Source organism: Mesoplodon mirus (assembly GCF_964341445.2).
Source record: "Mesoplodon mirus genome assembly, chromosome: 11".
NCBI lineage: Eukaryota > Metazoa > Chordata > Mammalia > Artiodactyla > Ziphiidae > Mesoplodon > Mesoplodon mirus.
This window is the reverse complement of record NC_138987.1, coordinates 96,712,158-96,730,513: the sequence shown is the minus strand read 5'-3', so window position 1 is coordinate 96,730,513 and position 18,356 is coordinate 96,712,158. Positions and strand designations below refer to the sequence as shown.

The 18,356-nt window shown below is 53.5% G+C and overlaps 1 protein-coding gene across 1 annotated transcript; it reads right to left on the bottom strand.

Annotated features, from left to right (window-relative positions):
- Positions 1 to 10,715: 10,715 nt before the first annotated feature.
- LPAR5 (lysophosphatidic acid receptor 5) lies at positions 10,716 to 11,819 on the bottom strand (the record flags this gene model as incomplete). The annotated part of the gene is made up of 1 exon (XM_082635553.1): positions 10,716 to 11,819. The coding sequence occupies one exon, from the start codon at positions 11,817 to 11,819 to the stop codon at positions 10,716 to 10,718; it is 1,104 nt and encodes a 367-aa protein (XP_082491679.1).
- Between the last annotated feature and the right edge of the window lie 6,537 nt (positions 11,820 to 18,356).

Genomic DNA, 18,356 nt, shown 5'->3' with positions numbered 1-18,356 from the left:
TCAGCCTCACATCCCATAATACTCAATCCCCATCCCCCACAGACATCCCATAATAACCACTCTTCATCCACCCCCAGTTTGATATCCCATAATAGGCAGAAACTCACCCCCCCACACAACGGACACTTCGGCCTCCTCCCACACACATCCCGTAATAATCAGTCTCCCACCTTCTATACTGACATCCCATAATAACTAACCCCCTGGCGCTGCCCTCGGCCCCTGCAGGCTAGATCCTCACAACACGACCCCCAAGCTTCACACATTCATTCTAAGTCCACAGCCCGTAATAACCACTCCTCCCCTATCACAGGGACATCCCATAATGATCAAGAGCCTTACTGTCACTCCACAGAGGGACAACTAATCTCCTTTCCTCTAACACTGGAAAGATATCCCATAAGTTTACTCCCCCACCCACACCCTGACATCCCATAATAATTGCAAAGGACCCGTGGTCAACCAGACATACCATAATACTCCCAGCACAACCCAGAGTCACATCCCATAATGCTTCATCTCCACTCCACCACCCCTCTACCTTTCCAGCCAGGCATCCCATAATATTCATACTCGTACCTCCCCTGTCTCCAAGGCTGTCAGTCTATTCTAACACCCACACCAGCGAGGATGAAACAGGCTACCCACATTGCCCTCTCCCCCACCCCAACTTGTACACACCTTCATCCCTTAATGAGCCAAAGCAGTGTCCTGGCACAAAGCCTCTTGACGTCTAAGATGGACCCTAGCTTCCCTCATCCATCACTTCCAGACACGCAGGAACTGAGAGTCAACCTAGGGCCCCACCCAATCCCACCAAAATCCAGGTGTTCTCCAGACACTTACCTCCAGTTGAGTTTTGAGTAAGACCAACCAAATACCATACTGGCCACATGAGCCATTCACATAAACTTTAGTGCACCCCAAAGCATCCCATAATAATTACAGACTCCCACCTAAAGATTATTTCTCAGCATTCCAGCAGTCCTCTTCCCACACCGCCTCCCCAGGTCAAGTGGTCTATTCTCACCCCTAGGCCATTCCTATGGATGGACATCCCACCATGGTGTGAACTGAGGATCCAGCTACATACACACAAAGATCCGAGAACTGCTCTCCCTCTGCTCACTGCTACTCATGCTTATGCAACAGATGTTGATGGAGTACCTAGCAAGGCGCAAAGCTGGGCACCATGGGGAGTGCCTCCCTTCAAGAAGCAGAAACAACCAAACTCCAAGATGAGATAGAATGTCTGGTGTCAACGGAAAACTGAGTGCTATTTCCTAATTTTCTGTTACAGAGAATAAAACAAATCCCAACTGATCTCAGGAGAGATCAGATCCCAGTAGAAGTTCTCAGCGGTCCTTCTAGAGCCCGGAAGGTATTTCAAAAGGATTTACAATATAGATGGATGGTCAAGATAATCTCCTATCTGCTCCCTACATACTAAGGGATTTTGATTGGAAAGCAACGTTCATCCATCCAGCGTTTCTAATACTGAAATCCTATAATATCATCATGTGCTTCCTTCTTGAGAGATGCATCAACATGCCAGAATTGTCATCCTCATGCTTGAACACCAAGTTCTGTTACCCTCAATGCCCCATGTTTCTTATTTATCTCCTTTCTCATTTTATATCCTGAAATCTCATAATACTTCCAACTGCCCCCATCCTCATCTTGTTGAGGTCCCATTCTCCACCCCAAAAAAAACCCTCATCTTTGTATAACGTTCACCATCTTCCCCTCCTGTGTACAAGTCAACATCCCAGAATGCCTTCTTCATTTATTATGCCACAAGGTAGCCTCCCAACACATACCACCCCCTTCCCTAACTGCACCTACCCTGCAGCCGCACTGGGGACCCAGCCCAAGAAAGTCAGAGAGCCCAATCTTAGAATCTTTTGGCCCTAAGAGAACCTAAGTCTACAGCCTGTCACTTTTCCCTCTTCCTGATCCCCAGGGAACCAGGGCCTGGGTGAAAACCAATACCCCAGCGCCACTTCCTTGCTGCCACCGCTCCAGACCCCAAAGTCAGATAATATCTTCCTCTGCTTTTCACACAAGTCCAAGACCCTTGGTGGTAGGACAGGTTGAAGAGAAACCGGAACTTCCTCCTAGAAGAGGCCCTTCCTGACCAGAAGTGAGTGGGACGAACCTCACATCATCTCTGCATTGCCCTTCTAATCTCACTTCCCTAGAGAAAGGGCCTGGCCAGATGACTCTCCCTCCTCTGGGAACCTCAGGACTGGAGAACTGGAGAGGAGAGATGAATTCAGGAGACGCAAGAGCTTGCTTCGGGAAATCACCATCCCTATGCTTCCAAGCAGACCACCAGTGATGCTGATAAGGCTTTCCCCCAGCTCCCACCTGACTTAACTCCCTGGACCACCCTTTCGGCATATCCACTGTGGCACGCAGGCCGTTCCCCCCATTGTGCAAGGCTGCCTAGTCTTCTCATTAAATTCTCTTGACATCAAGATTGGGCCCTATTCATTTGTGCAACCCCTCCCCCATGCTTATTCTGAGTACTAAGAGGAAAACTTGTACTCCTTACTTGGGGGAGAGGAGGCAGCTCTTTCATTAAGATACATAATGTGGGTAGACCTCCTTTCAAGAAGTTTCTCATTCGTGTATGATCTGCCAGGTACTTAGTACGCCCTCCTCCTTCCCCATTTCTCTAGGGGATCCAGCCTGCCTCCGGGGCTCAAATCCCCTTCTGTAACGTCTCCATCTGCCCCATACCCTCTTCTTCCCATATATATACCACGTTACTACAGTGACTCATAATATAAACCAGGAAGAGAGTTTTGTAACTGGGTAGTCACAGCCTCTTGCCTGTGATTACAAACATGGTCCCTTTTGTCCACCACAGCCCCTCTGCCCCACCCCTGCAGGTTGTACCCACTTAGCCCCCGGCTCCCCTTACTTCCCACCTCTCCAGGATACCACCACAAGGAGAAGGTTAAAGTCCCTTCCTCTCTTCCTGAGTTCCAGAGGGCTAGGATGTGTGTGCTTGTGTTTCGCTTTTGTGGTCCTTCTGTGCTTCGCCTCCATACCCTAGCCCCATGCTACCCTCCCAGATAAATTATAAATAAACCACCAGCATGATTGGCCCACAGAGACTAAGGGTGGGATAATCTCCTGATTAATGCACCCAGGGGGACAGCCTCTCTAGCTGGTTACCTTAGAGTTCTGCTTCCATCCCATGGTACAGAAGAACCTGGAATAACAGAGTGGGCTGTCCATGGAGTTTTCAGCACATGCTCTATAGCTCTTCTCTCTACATCTCTGTTCTGTGAGTCCCAGAAACTCTGCTCGTAAGATGTCTAAGGGACTAGGGTTCCCCTGCTCTGCCAGAAAAGGGGGTTTGGGAAGGCAACATAGGACAGAAGAGCCACAGTGACGGTGCACTCTGATAGCTAGACAGGATGCAGGTGGCGCAGGACTGGGGGGCACCCCCCAGGCATGTGTCCTGCAGGAGCCAGCACAGTCTCAGCTCCTTGGGTGTGACTGCAGGGTGGCGGAGCTCCCCTGGCCTGACCCCTACCTGACCTACAGTCCCAAGGCTCAAACCCAGGAAGGCAGGGAGGGAGGGGAGTACTTGGTGCTGTGGTCACCCAGGAGCACTACTCCCTCGTGTGTCACACAGCCAGAACCCAGGCCTCCTCACTGCATGCCTGGACTCAGCGACCCCGTAGCTCACAAGCTGTTTAGGGACCCAGGTGTCCGGGGCTCAGATCCGGCTAGCTCTAGCCTGCCCCTGGGGGCCTCTTCAAACAGCTGTCACTGAAGAACCTCTCCAGCCAGTCACTCTTGCCAGGCCTCAGGTCTGGCTCCAGGGCTCACCCCACCCTCCCCAGCTTCTTTCCTCCCTCTTCCTTCCTTTCCTTCCCCATCCCCCTTCCCCAGAGCTTCACCTACCCAGGACAGCCCCACCCAGCTGCGCTGGGCACATCCCATAATAATCCTTCTCCTTGCTAGCCCCCACCCCCCCCAAAAAGAGAGGCGGCCATCCCATAATAGCCACCCACAAGAGACATTCCGCGGTGACCGCCCCCTCCCTGCAGAGCTGCCGGGAGCAGCCATCCCATAATAACTGGCCGCCTGTTTTACTGGTTACGGCTGTGGAGGGAGCTGGAGAGGAAATGGAGGGGAGGGGGAAGAGGAGGAGGAGGATCGAGGGCCCCCACTTTGGGGAAAAGGGAGGGGGAAGGGGACGGAGAGTGACCCACGGGGAGTGGGAGCCAGGGGACGCCGGGCAGGTGGGAGGTGTGGTCCACTGGCCACCACATCCCCGCTTTGGGACCTTCTCCCCATCACCAGGGGCTTCCTTTCCCCCTCAGCACCCGCGAGGTGGCTGCTAATTAGGCGGGATGCTTAGGATGGGTTGAGGTGCCCACAGAGCGAGTGGGGGGGGCGGTAGATTTCAGGTGTTCTCCTTGGGCCATTTGCGAAAGAAGGCAGACCTTAGAGAGGATGGAAAGAGAGTAAGGGGTTGGGGGGGGCGGTGGGAGAAGAGCGTCTCAGGCCCTCCCCATTCTGCACCACCATCCCATAATAATCCCCCAGCCCCTCTCCCCCTCCCACACACGACATCCCATAATATCTTCTGGAGAAGCAGTCCCCGCAGTAGGTACAAAGAGCTATCCCATAATATGCTCCCCCACCCCCACTCGCCACCCCCCCAACTTGGCCCCCCCCTCGGTCACATGCAGCCGGTGCCATCCCCCGCTGCTCCCCCCTCTGGCCACCGAAGGCCTTGCCAGCCCATAATACTCTTGCCTCTGGTCGCAGGAGGCCTCCAGCCCATAATATTCCCTTCCACCACCACCCCCCCTTCCCGCCCCGCACCCCTTCCTCCCGCCTCCAGTTGGAGCCGGGCCTCACCAGCCCATAATATTCCCCTGTCTCCTAAGGCTGTTCCAGCCCATAATACTCTCCCTGTCTCCTAAGGCCTCTCCATCCCATAATACTGCCAGACGCCTGACCTGTGGGCCAAACCCCAGCCCGTTCCACACATCGAGGCTGTGTCAGCGCCGCCGGTCTCCCTGCCTGTCCCTCCCTCCTCCCTCCCCAGCGCTCTCCCTCCCAGGCTGTCTCCCGCCCTCCGGCCCTGGGCCCCTCTCCCGGCCCCACCCTGTGCCTGCCTGGGCCCTCACTTCCCCTCCAGCCTCCTCTTTTGCCCTTTCTCCCTTGCTTGGTTCTTCATCCCATGCCCCCTCTCCTCTCCCTTTCAGGCACTTTCCCACCCACTCTTCTGTCTGTGGGGTGGACAGCAAGGCCGGTGGGGAGAGAGTGCCCCCAGAGGGCGACAGGCCAGTCACTGCCCCTGCCTCCTTGACCAAGCACCATGGCAGCTGGCCCAGCCTGCCTTGCTCACCCATCCCCGGCCCTGGTTCTGATTGCCGGCAGAACTCTGTCTGGGTGAGGATTCACCTGGAACCCTTGCCGTCTTCCAGAAACACTTCCGTTGAGCATCACAAGCAGACTTTACTAACAGCATCTTCTCCCCATACCCTGGTTGGAAAGAGAGATCCACCTTATGGGATGTCTCTCAGGTGCCTTTCAAAGGTGACCTCGTTGACCCTCACTACAACCCAATAAGTAGATATTATGATCCCCATTTCACAGAAGAGAAAACGGAGGCTCAGAGAGGTTAAATAGCTTCTAAGGTCACATTGCCAAGAAGCGACAGAGCTGACATTAGTACCCAGGTTGGTTTGATTGCAAAGTGCTGAGGGCCTTCGGGATTCCCCAAGCCCCTGGGAGAAACTTCACTTTTCAGTGTTTCCAGGGCTCCTCTGGAAAAGATAGCATGGTGACAATTCCCCAGTCTCCCTTGTCTCCAGGGTCTCCTGAAAGAAGGGAGAAGGAGGTCTCCATGTGAGATTAACCTCCCCCTCCCCATTTCTTCCAGGGGACCCCAAGTGGCAACCCCACAGGGATTTCCCTCAGGATGGTCCAGGGCTAACAAGCATCTCTTCCCTTTTAGGATCCCTTACCTTTGCCTTGGTTCTCCTGAATTTGTTTTACCTCAAGACCAATGATCGTTAGTCTTCCCCCAACTACCTCAGTGCATGGAAGGACCATTCTACGGAGGAGACAGACTTTGAGGAGAACCAAGGGGAAGTGTCCTCTTCAGTTTAGCTGGTGGACAATCAGGAATGCTGTCTTGGAGATGTTGCGTACATCCCAGCTGGGGGAGGGGAGTCATAGCCAAGTGCCTGAAGGCGGAGCCATCCTGCCTTGGGTGCCACCCATGAGCCACTCCCTTCTGAGCCCTCGATGCGGTGTGTTTTAGGACCCACCACCATTGGAACGATGAATGAGCCCAGTTCTCAGCGCTCACACAGCCACACCGGGAAGGGGTAGGTATGCTGTAGGGTGCGTGGGTTAGGAGCGTGGGTTAGGAGCGTGGGTTAGGAGCGGGGAGGAAAAGCTGCACGAGATGGGCAGAGATGACACAGTAGACTCAAGGTGAGAGAGTGGTGGCCTACATGAGGAGGGAAGGAGAGGAAAGGAAACCAGGGAGCGGTGGGTGTAAGGGAACCAGGGATGAGAAGGTGGGCAGTAAAGGAAGGGGAGATACTGTAGGGTGTCCTGCAAAGAGTAGGAGTTCCAGAGACTAACAGATACTGTGCCACTTCCTGCTTGTGTGACCTTAGACCTCAGCTTCTCCGGGGTGTTTCATCTGTAAAATGGAGATAATCATCATTCCTAACTCAGAAGGTTATTGTAATAGTAAAATAAAATAATTCTTTTTCTTTTTTTTTTGTGGTACGTGGGCCTCTCACTGTTGTGGCCTCTCCCGTTGCGGAGCACAGGCTCCGGACGCCCAGGTTCAGCGCCCATGGCTCACGAGCCCAGCCGCTCCACGGCATGTGGGATCTTCCCAGACCGGGGCACGAACCCGTGTCCCCTGCATCGGCAGGCGGACTCTCAACCACTGCGCCACCAGGGAAGCCCTAAAATAATTCATTTTAAGCATTAAATTGAGGTCTTGGCATAGCAAGTATTTTTACAACTTGTTAACGCTCTTCTCCCAGCATCTAAGATTTTATCCTTTTCCTCCTTTGGATTTTCCTAAGCCTCAAAGGGGTAAGTGACTCCAGGGCACGGGGTGAGGACTCTGGATTTCCCACATCTTGCCCCCGTCATACTGGCCACCCAGTAGTTGGGGGATCCTGTGAAAATGGCAGGCAGTGGCTACAGGCTTCCTTAAACTTCCTGTTAGCGTTAGCTTCTGTTCATTCCTCCTCTGCCTGCAACATCTCCTGAATCTATTCTCTCTTTTTTTAAAAATATTTATCTATTTAGTTGCATGGAGTCTTAGTTGTGGCAGGCAGTCTCCATAGTTGCAGCATGTGGGCTCCTTAGTTGCAGCACATGGGCTCCTCAGTGGCGGCACGTGAACTCCTAGTTGCGGTATGCATGTGGGATCTAGTTCCCTGAGCAGGGATCGAACCCGGACTCCCAGTATTGGGAGCGCAGAGCCTTATCCACTGTGCCACCTGGGAAGTCCCATCCTGGATCTATTCTTGCCTCTCTGTCTTCAGGATGGAAACCCTTTGGATATACTGAATGTGGGGAAACAGTCCACCAGAGCTTAAACAGAGGAGATTCCACACTGGGGAAACCTCATTTCCATCTGCCTCCACAGGCCGCGAGCACACTTCTCTTAGACCAGCTCCCTCACCAGTCTTTCTTCCCCCTTAGACCCTCCCCACCTCGTTTCCCTACAGCTTATCCCACCCAGTGTGTCAGGGTGGGCAAAATCTCACTGAAGAACTTCCAGAGGGGTTTCCCTGGTGGCGCAGTCATTAAGAATCCGCCTGCCAATGCAGGGGACACGGGTTTGAGACCTGGTCCAGGAAGATCTCACATGCAGCGGAGCAACTAAGCCCCTGTGCCACAACTACTGAGCCCGCGTGCCACAACTACTGAGCCCGCGTGCCACAACTACTGAGCCCTCGTGCCACAACTACTGAAGCCCGCGCACCTAGAACCCGTGCTCCGCAATGAGAGAAGCCACCGCAATGAGAAGCCTGCGCACCGCAATGAAGAGTAGCCCCCGCTCGCCGCAACTAGAGAAAGCACGCACGCAACAATGAAGACCCAATGCAGCCAAAAGTAATAAATAAAATAAATATATTTAAAAAAAACTTAAAAATAAAAGAACCTCCAGAGACGGCCCACTGCCCACCAAATTAACGGCCAGAGCCTTACCTTGCATTCTTTCATCTTCCATCTTGAATGATAATTATTGTTGACTTGTTCTGTGGTCCCCACTAGATAGTAAACTACTTCACAGCAAGATTCAACTGTTCTTTACAGCAGTAATTAACACAACATTGTGATTCAACTATACTTCAATAAAAAATAAATTTAAAAAAAGATTCAACTGTTCATCATTCAACAAATATTTATTAAGTACTTCTTTTATGCCAGGCGCTGTTCTAGATCCTGGGGATACATCAGAAAATGGACCAAGCAAAAATGCCTGTCCCCAGGGAGCTTACATTCTACTTCGGGGGTGAGGGGGTGGGGACAGAAAATAAACTATAAAAGTTATAATAAATAAATAAGTAAATTATATAGTATGTTAGAAGAAACTTGCTATGTGAGTTTTAATTACTTTAGAATTCATTCACATTATTTTCATATAAAAATACTCAAGTAATTTTAAAAAATTGTATTCTGTTCAGTTTGGATAGGGCAGAGTCCTGAGACTTTAAACGGTGATGACGTTTGGTGCCCCCAGGGCTGGAAGGGCATGGGTCCTGAACCCTAAGGACGGAGCAAGACGGAGCAGGTGCTAACCATCAAGCCCCCTCTAGAGCAGCAGGAGGTGAGGGCTCTAACCCGCCAGATGGAGGAAAGCCCGACTTCAAGGCTATCTCTGAGGAATCTGGGTCAGTTCTCCGGTTTGGCCACCAGGGGTCGTTTTACCCTTGTAAATCACCATCTGGAGCGATCACGTAAAGACACACAAAAGGCTTAGTCCGAACTAAACACACAGAGACACACCCGGGAAAACTCTGACACTGTCACACACACACACACACGCACATACACAGAAACATACAGCATTGAGAGACATAGGGACAGAAATGCACGCAGGACGTGTGCATGGCACCAACTCCCTCACGAATCTCACTAATGTCAGGGTCTCAAGATGTCCTAGTGCCAACTCCGCCATTCCTCCCAGCCCCGACTCCGCTAAAGAGGGAAAACAGTAGGTGGCCTGTAAACCAGACTTCCATTTCCTTACCTCCAGCTTGCCAAGAGCAGTCAGCTTACTCCTGTCCTCCCGTCCATCGCACTCTTACTTTCCCATAAACTTCTTGCCTGGCTCTGGCACAGTTCCCTTTTCCCTGCCCAGAGAAGCCCTCCACCTCCTCCTGAGTATTTGTGCAACTAGTTCCAGCCCCACCTCCCGCTGCAGCTCCAGGAAGCCCCAGGTAGTGTTCACTGGGTGCGCAACTCCTACGCCCCCTCCCCGAAAACCCCAAGCCTTACGGACTACAATTAGCAATTGATTTGCTGAGCATTGCCCTCTCCTTGCAGCGATAAAAACAATGTACATAATGGCCTGGGAAGACTTTACACACGACTCTAATACTTCAGTATAGGTATGGCTCTCCAAGTGTGATCTGGGGATGGATTCTTTGCGGAAGTCCACGAGAACAAAACCGTTTTCATAACACTACTACTAAGATGTCATTTGTCCTTTTCGCTCATTGTCTCATGAGTAGACGGTGGAGTTTTCCAGAGGCTTCATGAAGTGTGATGACACTTGCTCTCATAGCTATTGGAATGTGTGCTTGGGTATTTCTGTTTTAAAAAACGTACTATTTTTGATTTCTAATCTGGTCATGTATCAAAAGAACAAAGTAGAAGCAAACTCTCTTTGGAATTCTCCATTTTTTAAGAGTGTAAAAGGGTCTGAGACCCCCAAATTGGAGAACTACTACTTTAGTACAGAGAATGTTCTCATTCTAGACGAAGCAGCAGAGACACACACACACGGTGGTGGTGGTGGGTGGGGGGGACTTGGGATCTAGAATGGAGGAGCTTTTGAAAGGGTGGGTGAGGTGGAAGGGGAAGGCAGGACCTAGAAAGGGGAACAGTGACCAGGAACTTGGAGGAAAACCCCCTCTGCCCCCACCCACCCACGCTGGGCGTCAGATCTAAATTGTTAAAAGTCACTAGACAAGAAGGAAACCAATTCAGCCGGCATCCAATACGCTTTTGCATTACGCCTCAGTGTTGGGCAGGCAGAGCCCAGGTGGAAAGGGGAGTGGGTGGCGTCCATGGCCTGAAGACCTCTGTGGTCGGTCTAAACGCAGGACACCCATCTTCTGCTCCAGCTACCAGCTACGGGCCGGGCCGTGTTTCGTGCCCCGCCAAGGGCATTTCACCCAGTCTCCAGCCTCTGCATGGGCAGGCTCACGGCAGCACTTCCTAGGTACTAAGGAAGGGGTCCTTCTGCGCTCGCCATCACCACCTAGTTAAAGACATTTGCAGCCGCGCTCTTCCTTCCCCGGGCCCCTGCCCCCCACACTTTGCTCCCTTCTGCATCTGTGAGCTGGAGCTGCCGCTCAGAAGCCCAAGTGCCCAACCCACCGCCCTCCTGTGCACACCCTGCGTGTCTGCGAGTGCGAGAGGCGCGGGGGTGGGGTGAGGGGGCCGCGCTCTGGCACGACGTGCGTTCAGAGGGACGAGTCCTCGGAGCACCGGGTGAAGGAGTCCCGGGTGTCGGAGGGCCGGAGCAGCCCCTGGCTGGCGGCGGCCGGCACGGTGGCGTGGGAGGTCTCAGCGGGCGGTTCGGCGAGTGCCCCCCGAGCCCCGTTGGTGGCCGAGGTCCTGGCCCGGAGCGGAGAGCTCAGGCCGCGCAGGGTGTTGCGGAAACCCTCGGCGCTGAAGTAGTACACCAGCGGGTCGAGCACGCAGTTGGCGCCGGCCAGCAGCACCATGACCATCAGCACCCCGCGCACCTGGTTGCGCGCCGCCGGGCTGGCCAGCACCACGTGGCCGCGCAACAGCCCGTACACGGCCAGCGTGGCGTTGTAGGGCACGAAGCACAGCAGGAAGATGACCAGGCTGGCCAGCAGGAGGCGCACCGTCTTCCGCCGCCGCCAGCTCCGCGTGGCGTCGGGCCGCGCCAGGGTGCAGAAGACGCGGACCGAAGAGTAGACCACGGCTGCCAGGGGCAGCAGGAATCCCAGCGCCTCGGCCAGCAGCAGGAGCGGCAGCAGCCAGCCCTTCCACAGCTCGTCGCTGAAGTGCTCGAAGCACAGGTGCACCCGGCGGCCGTCGCGGAAGCAGGTTGAGGGCCGGTGCACCAGGACGGTGGGCACGGCGAACAGCAGGATGAGCGCCCACACGCCCAGGCAGAGCAGCCGCGCCACGCGGGGCCGCCGCAGGTGGCGCAGCCGCAGCGGGTGCACGATAGCGGCGTAGCGGTCCATGTTGATGAGGGTCAGGAAGATGCAGCTGCCGTACATGTTTATCTGGAAGACGGCGCCCGCCAGCTGGCACAGGAGGTCCGAGAAGGGCCAGTAGTGCTGCGCATAGTAGGAGAGGCGCAAGGGCAGCGAGAGGGTGAAGAGGAGGTCGCTGGCCGCCAGGTTGCACATGTACACGGTCACCACTGAGTGCACGCGCAGCGCGCGCAGGAAGACCCAGAGGGCCAGCGCGTTGAGGGGGAGCCCTGCCGCCAGCACCAGGCTGTAGACCACCAAGTGCAGGTGGTGGGTGGGCTGGTGGTCCGGGCACCTGAGATCAGAGTCGTTGGCCGAGGAGTTGGCCAGCATCGTGCCAAAGGGCGAGGAGGAGCTAGGCGGGGGGCATCAGGGGGCGCACCCGCGTGCTGGCTTCGCGTTCATCTCCAGTCTCCAGGGCGGGGGCCTGGAGGCTGCGCAGAGTCCCAGAGCAAGGGGGGGCCAGGCATAGGCTTGTGAGCTGTGGCTGCAGGGCCGACAGCTGTGGAGGATCAGATGCCTTTGGTCAGAGCTTCATCGGCCGCAGTGGAGACCTGGCATAGGAGGGAAGCCAGAAGTCAAGACTGTGCGAGGAAGGGCTGAAGACACAGATGTCGTGTAGCTGAACCTGCTGGCCTCTTGAGCCTTTTCCCAGCCTCACATCTTTCCTCCACCGTTCTTCTGGCCAGAACAGCTTTCTGCAGCCCGCTCTATGGCACAGTGCTAAATGCCCAGGCTCTAGAGTCAGGCCTGCCTAGGTTTAAATCTGGGCTTTTGTCCTCAGAAAAGTGACAATCTCTCTGTCCCTCATTTTCCTTACCTGGAAAAAAAAAAAAGAAAGAAAGAAGAGGGGCGCCTACTTCACGAGGTCGTTAGATTCAACGAGATATTTAAAGTGCTTTGCCTTACTGTTATTATCTACTAATATCTCTCCCTTGCTTCCTTTCTTCTACAAATGCTTACCAGGATTTTATTTTTTTAATTATTATTATTATTATCATTTTGGCCTCGCGGCATGCAGGATGTGGAATCTTAGTTCCCCGACCAGGGATCTAGCCTGTGCACCCTGGAGTGGAAGCCCGGAGTCTTAACCACTGGACCACCAGGGAAGTCCGTACAAATGCTTACTGGGACTTTAGAAGGCTCCAGGCATGTTCACAGCAGTGGACAAAACAAAGGCCTTGCCCCCACCTATGTTCCCTTCCATTGAAGGGAGACAGATAATAAAGTCCATGTAAAAAGGTATTATGTCAGGTGGTGAGAAGTACTGTGGAGCCCCTCCCCTGGCACCAGCCCGTTCTGCTGACTCCCCATTATCTAAAGAATAAAGTTCAAACTCCCAAGTACAGGACAAAATCCCAGCCTCATCTCCACGATTGCTCCTGTGTGGGCTGGGTTTGTGCTCAGAGCAACCTGGTTCAGCTGGATTGTTTGACCTCTCTAAGCTTCCTCATCTGTAAAATGGGGACAGTAATATAATGGAGGTCCCTTAGGCCAGGGGTCACGAACCCCCAGGCCACACAGCAGGAGGTGAGCGAGCGAAGCTTCCTCTGTATTTACAGCCGCTCCCCGTCGCTCACATTACCACCTGAGCTCCGCCTCCTGTCTGCATTGTGGTGAGCTGTATAATTATTTCATTACATATTACAATGTAAGAATAATAGAAATAAAGTGCACAATAAATGTAATGCGCTTGAATCATCCCGAAACCATCCCCCCACCCCGTCCGTGGAAAAATCGTCTTCCACAAAACCGGTCCCTGGTGCCAAAAAGGTTGGGGACCGCTGCCGTAGGCTGATCGCACACAGCAGCACAGTCCTTCCAGGCAGGGGCCGGCCCCCTGGGTTGAACTCTTCCAGGTGCTCCCCTGGAGAGTCTGACTCGGGTGCTTCCTAGTTGGGATTCCGTGATGGGGGCAGATGATGGTTTCATCCTAAGGGCTCGAAGGGGGCCCAGAGAGGGTGGCAGTGAGACAAGGAAGTACCGTGCGTGATGATGAGGCTACTGGAGAGGGCAGACCACAGCTGCTGCTGTCCCCAGGCAAAAGCTGTCAGAGGAAGGATGTGGTCAGAGGCGGAGGAGTTAGAAGACAGGACTTGGTCTTAGGATTCCACCTTCCTCAATGCCATAAGGCCACAGCAGCCACCCCTGCATCTGCGACCCCCAGGGGCCATCTATTTTGTGTGTTGTAAAATATACATAACTTAAAAATTACCATTTTAACCATCTTTAAGAGTACAATTCAGTGACGTTAAGTACAATCGCAATGTTGTGTAACCATCGCCACTATTTCCAGAACTTTTTCATCATCCCAAACAACTCTATACCCATTACCCAATAACTGCCCACCCCCCCTCCCTCCAGCCCCTGGCAACCTCTATTCTACTTTGTGTCTCTATGAATTTACCTATTCTAGACACCTCAACTGAGTGGAATCATATATCTGTTCTTTCGTGTCTGGCTTAATTCACTTAGCTTAAAGTTTTCAAGGTCCATCCATGCGGTAGTTTGTATCAGAATTACAGTCTTTTTATGGCTGAATAATATATTCCTATATATATACACCACATTTTGTTCTCCCATTCATCTGTTGAGGGTTACTTGGGTTTTTCCATCTTTTGACTATTGTGAATAATGTTAATGAACATGGGCGTCCATGGGCCATCTTAGGGACAGAAGTTATCCGGGGACCCTGAGCGATTATCCCAAGATATGGAACATACTCCCTTCAAAAGGAACCACTTAAATCCTTACATGGAACCAAGTTGTAAACATGACTATAACAAGTTTTCTAGGGTTTTTTGGTTCGTTTGTTTGTTCTCCCTCCAACCATGACTCTGACTCCAGCAGTTTAAGACTTGTAAGAAGCATAGTACAACAGTTGAAAGGAATAAAGAAACACTTTCTCTGCAAAATACCAATTTCATCAATGAAAATAATGCTAGATGGCTCTTAAACGTGCTGAAAAGCAAGTAACGGCAGGCTCTCTTCCCGAAACGTGCCCACCTTCCATGATCCTTTGCTCTAGTCACGCCAAACTAGTGATAATTCTGCACATACCTTACATCTTCAGGACTCTGTCTGTGCACATGCTGTTTCTGCAACTGGGAATGCCCTTTCTCCCATTCTCCAACTGGCAAACTCAATCATTTCTCAGGACCCCGTGATGCCTTTCCTGACTCCCTCCCTTCCCACCAGGCGAGTCCCCTCACTGGAGCTTTCCCAGCACTCTGGCCACAGGTCAGCTGTTCCCACCTGTAATGTAATTGGCTGTTCTTGGTCTGCCTCTCCCGCCTGCCTGGGAGCTCCTTGAGGGAGGGCCTGGGACTGTGACTTATTCATCTCTGTAGCCCCAGCCCTCCCTCCATAAATATTGGGTCAAAAATAATAGCTGCTGGGCTTCCCTCGTGGCGCAGTGGTTGAGAGTCCGCCTGCCAATATAGGGGACATGGGTTCGTGCCCCGGTCCGGGAAGATCCCACATGCCGCGGAGCGGCTGGGCCTGTGAGCCATGGCCAATGAGCCTGCGCGTCTGGAGCCTGTGCTCTGCAACGGGAGGGGCCACGGCAGTGAGAGGCCCGCGTACCGCAGAAAAAACCATTTACCGATCACTCACCATCTCCCAGGGTGTTTTACATGCACAAGCTCTAATCCTTCCAACAGCCCTTTGAGGTAGGAGCTTCTCCTGATTTTTACTCAAGAGCTCAGTTGGTGAGGAGTGAAGTCAGGACTCAAATCCAGGACATCCGGGCTCCAAAGTCCAAGCTGCTTCCAACAAGAGTGGGTGGGTGGGTATGAGGCTGGATGCCGCACAGAGCACCTAACTTTTATAGCTGCCTATATCAAATCTGTGCCCATGGGTGAATCATTTTACTTCCTCCTTTGTCCAATTGAAACATATACTTTTTAATAACCCACTTCCTTCTTTCTCCCACTTCAAACACTGGCAACACAGACTCATCTCTCTTTCACACACACACAAATATGTCCTTCCTGGTGATTTCCCCTTACCTACAGAAACAGTTTGCTGCTTTGAACTCCTTAGGTCATGACGTGTTTTTGTCCCATTTCCGCAGCCAGACAGTAGGGTCCTGGGGTGCAGACCACACCTTCCACAGCTTTCTTCCCAAGCTCACTCACACTTCAGTCTCTCTACCTAGCAGGCCCTTGTGATATTCATTGGCTGCCTTTCAGGAACTCTGCCCCTCCCCCCACGTCCGCCCAGCCTGTAATCCTGTTATAATATTTCTTGCATCAGTCCAACCACTTCTTATCACACTCCTGACTATCTTGTCCGCACGTATAACTCAGAGAAAGGCATGTCCTTTTTGAAAGGCTCGTTTGGAAACAGCTTGCATTAAAACTTCAATAACAGTTTACAGCTACAATCACAGTAACATTTTATCGTTCTTTTTTTTTTTCTTGCGGTACGCGGGCCTCTCACTGTTGTGGCCTCTCCCGTTGCGGAGCACAGGCTCTGGACGCGCAGGCTCAGCGGCCATGGCTCACGGGCCCAGCCCGCTCCGCGGCCTGTGGGATCTTCCCGGACCGGGGCACGAGCCCGTGTCCCCTGCATCGGCAGGCGGACTCTCAACCACTGCACCACCAGGGAAGCCCCCGTTTGATCATTCTTAAGCATTACTTGGAGCATCCATAGCTCCCTACAACTAGGAGGCACATCCTAGACACTGAAGGAGTGAATGGAATATTATTTTCCAAGAATCCCAAGTCTTTCGTCAACAAAGTTGCAATGTTAAAGAGACCGAAGTGCATTAGGTGAGCTGCTACTAAAAGGTAGAGAGTTAGGAATCCTTCAGGAAAGCAGATGGCGATGCTCTCACCTTACTCCATTCCAAAGCGGAGGAGCCCTTGAGTTTATTTGTCAAAAAGCCGCCCCTTTCCAACAGACTCACACAGAATGGCCCAAGCTGTTGAGAGCTGCCAGGCCCCTGCCCTGGTCCCCACCCGATCCGCTTGCTTCCCGAGGGCTCCCCATCAGCGGGGCTGAATGGGCACAGTGCCAGGCCAGATGGCAAAGATGGGAAAAACTGCCAAAAAGGAGGCAAACAAGAAGTGGAAGGAGGGCTCTAGATGTGGGGGAGGAGCGGCAGGGCACTCTCCTCAATCCTGCCTTGAGCAAGAGGTCAGCTTGGGGGGCGCGGGAGACGTAAAGCAAAGAGGCAGGAGGTGCCCCAGAAAAGCAGAGACACTGGGATTTCATCTCACCAGGGAGAAGGGGGACGTGGAGGCCCACGCCGGCTCCGTAACCTCAGCACGCCCGGAGGTCATGTGAGCACACCACTACACACACACACACACACACACACACACGGGTGCGTGCAAGGCCACACGCAGGTAAGGGTACACTGAGGGATGTGCACACAAGATCCCTAGTAACATACGAATCAACGTGTATCCACAGCCTGTAACACACGTGTGCATGCATGGAGGCACAGACAGCCGAGCCAGGGGAGGAAAGCAGACACCGTCCCCGCCTAGGGACATTATCCTTAGCCGGACAGACAGACGGGCAGCTTCAGGAGCACACACACGCATGCAGATGTGCACAAACAGATCCCGGCCCCAAAGCACTGAGAGGCAAAGAGAGGCCCTGGGGATGGCCCCGCCCACATCTCAGCCCCCCACACCACGCACATGCCAGACGGTGCGCGGCCACCTTCCTCCACGCCGCTTCTCTGTCCTTCAGCTTCCCACCTGCACACCCGGGGCCCAGGTTCCTTATGTCCTCGGGGCCTCTGGGACCTGTCCCATTGCCCTCTGAGCTGGGCTGGGCACTACTCTTGGCTGAGATAAGTCACAGGGGCAGGGCTATTTTCTGCCCTGGCAGGAAGTGAGAATGGAGGGAAACAGTGGCCAGGAGGCTGGATCGTAATCTTTCCCTTCCTCTCCTCCACACAGCTGGCCCGGGGTGTCCACCCTTCCGGCGCCTGACCAGGGATGCAGAGGGCAGCGGAACAGAAAGGGATGGGTGATCTGGGACAGTGGTGGGGGCAGGGAGGGGAGAGAGGCACCCCGTCTCTGTACAGCTTCCTCCTGTCTGCCACCCTCTCTATGTGCTTCCTGACCCCTGCTCTCCACCTCCTCTCCTCGGGAATCCACGTCCTTCAGAAGTTTGGAAAGTGGGAATGTCAGTCCTCCTCAACCTCCTTGCCCCAGAAGACCAGCTCTGGAAGAGCTCCCACCTTCTTTTAGGTTCTGGTGGCCAGGCGCCAGGGAGCGTGTCCACCCTCCACCTCCCCCGCACGGCACGCGCTCCGACCTGCGACCTGCGTGTTGCTGGCTGAGCCCACTTCCTCTGCCGCTACACCCCGGCAGCCAGGGGAAGATGCACCCTTTACCCACAGACACTCGTAATTGTGAAGACCTCTTAACGCCTGTAGGTTCAGACTCCCCAGACAGATCCAAACTATGCTGAGCCTTCAGCGGAAGCTTCAAGAAGTCTAAAGGCTTTGTGAAAAGCTCTGTCCCAGGGCTGCTCTGGGTCAGAGCAGCTTGTCCTGGGTCTGGGGAGCCTGTGGGGTGGAGATAGTACCAGGTCACCGGGCTGAGTGGCCGCCTCCGCCTGCCCTCGGGGCCACGTCCTACCCCCCTGCCGGGTGTCCTATCTTCTCTCCATCCTCCTGATCCAGCCTGCTCTGCTTTCTCCAGCCCAGATTCCTGCTCCAGCCTCTCCCCACCCTTCCCCACCTGAGCCTCTCTTCCTGCCTTTCCAGCACCATCCCTGGGTATTCTCATCTCATCCGTCCCGAAATTTTTTCTAGGAAAAGGCAGAAAGCAAAGGCAACCTACAGCTCCATAATGAAGTCTCCCCAGTGCATGGCTGTCACCTCCCCGCCTGCAGACATTTCTC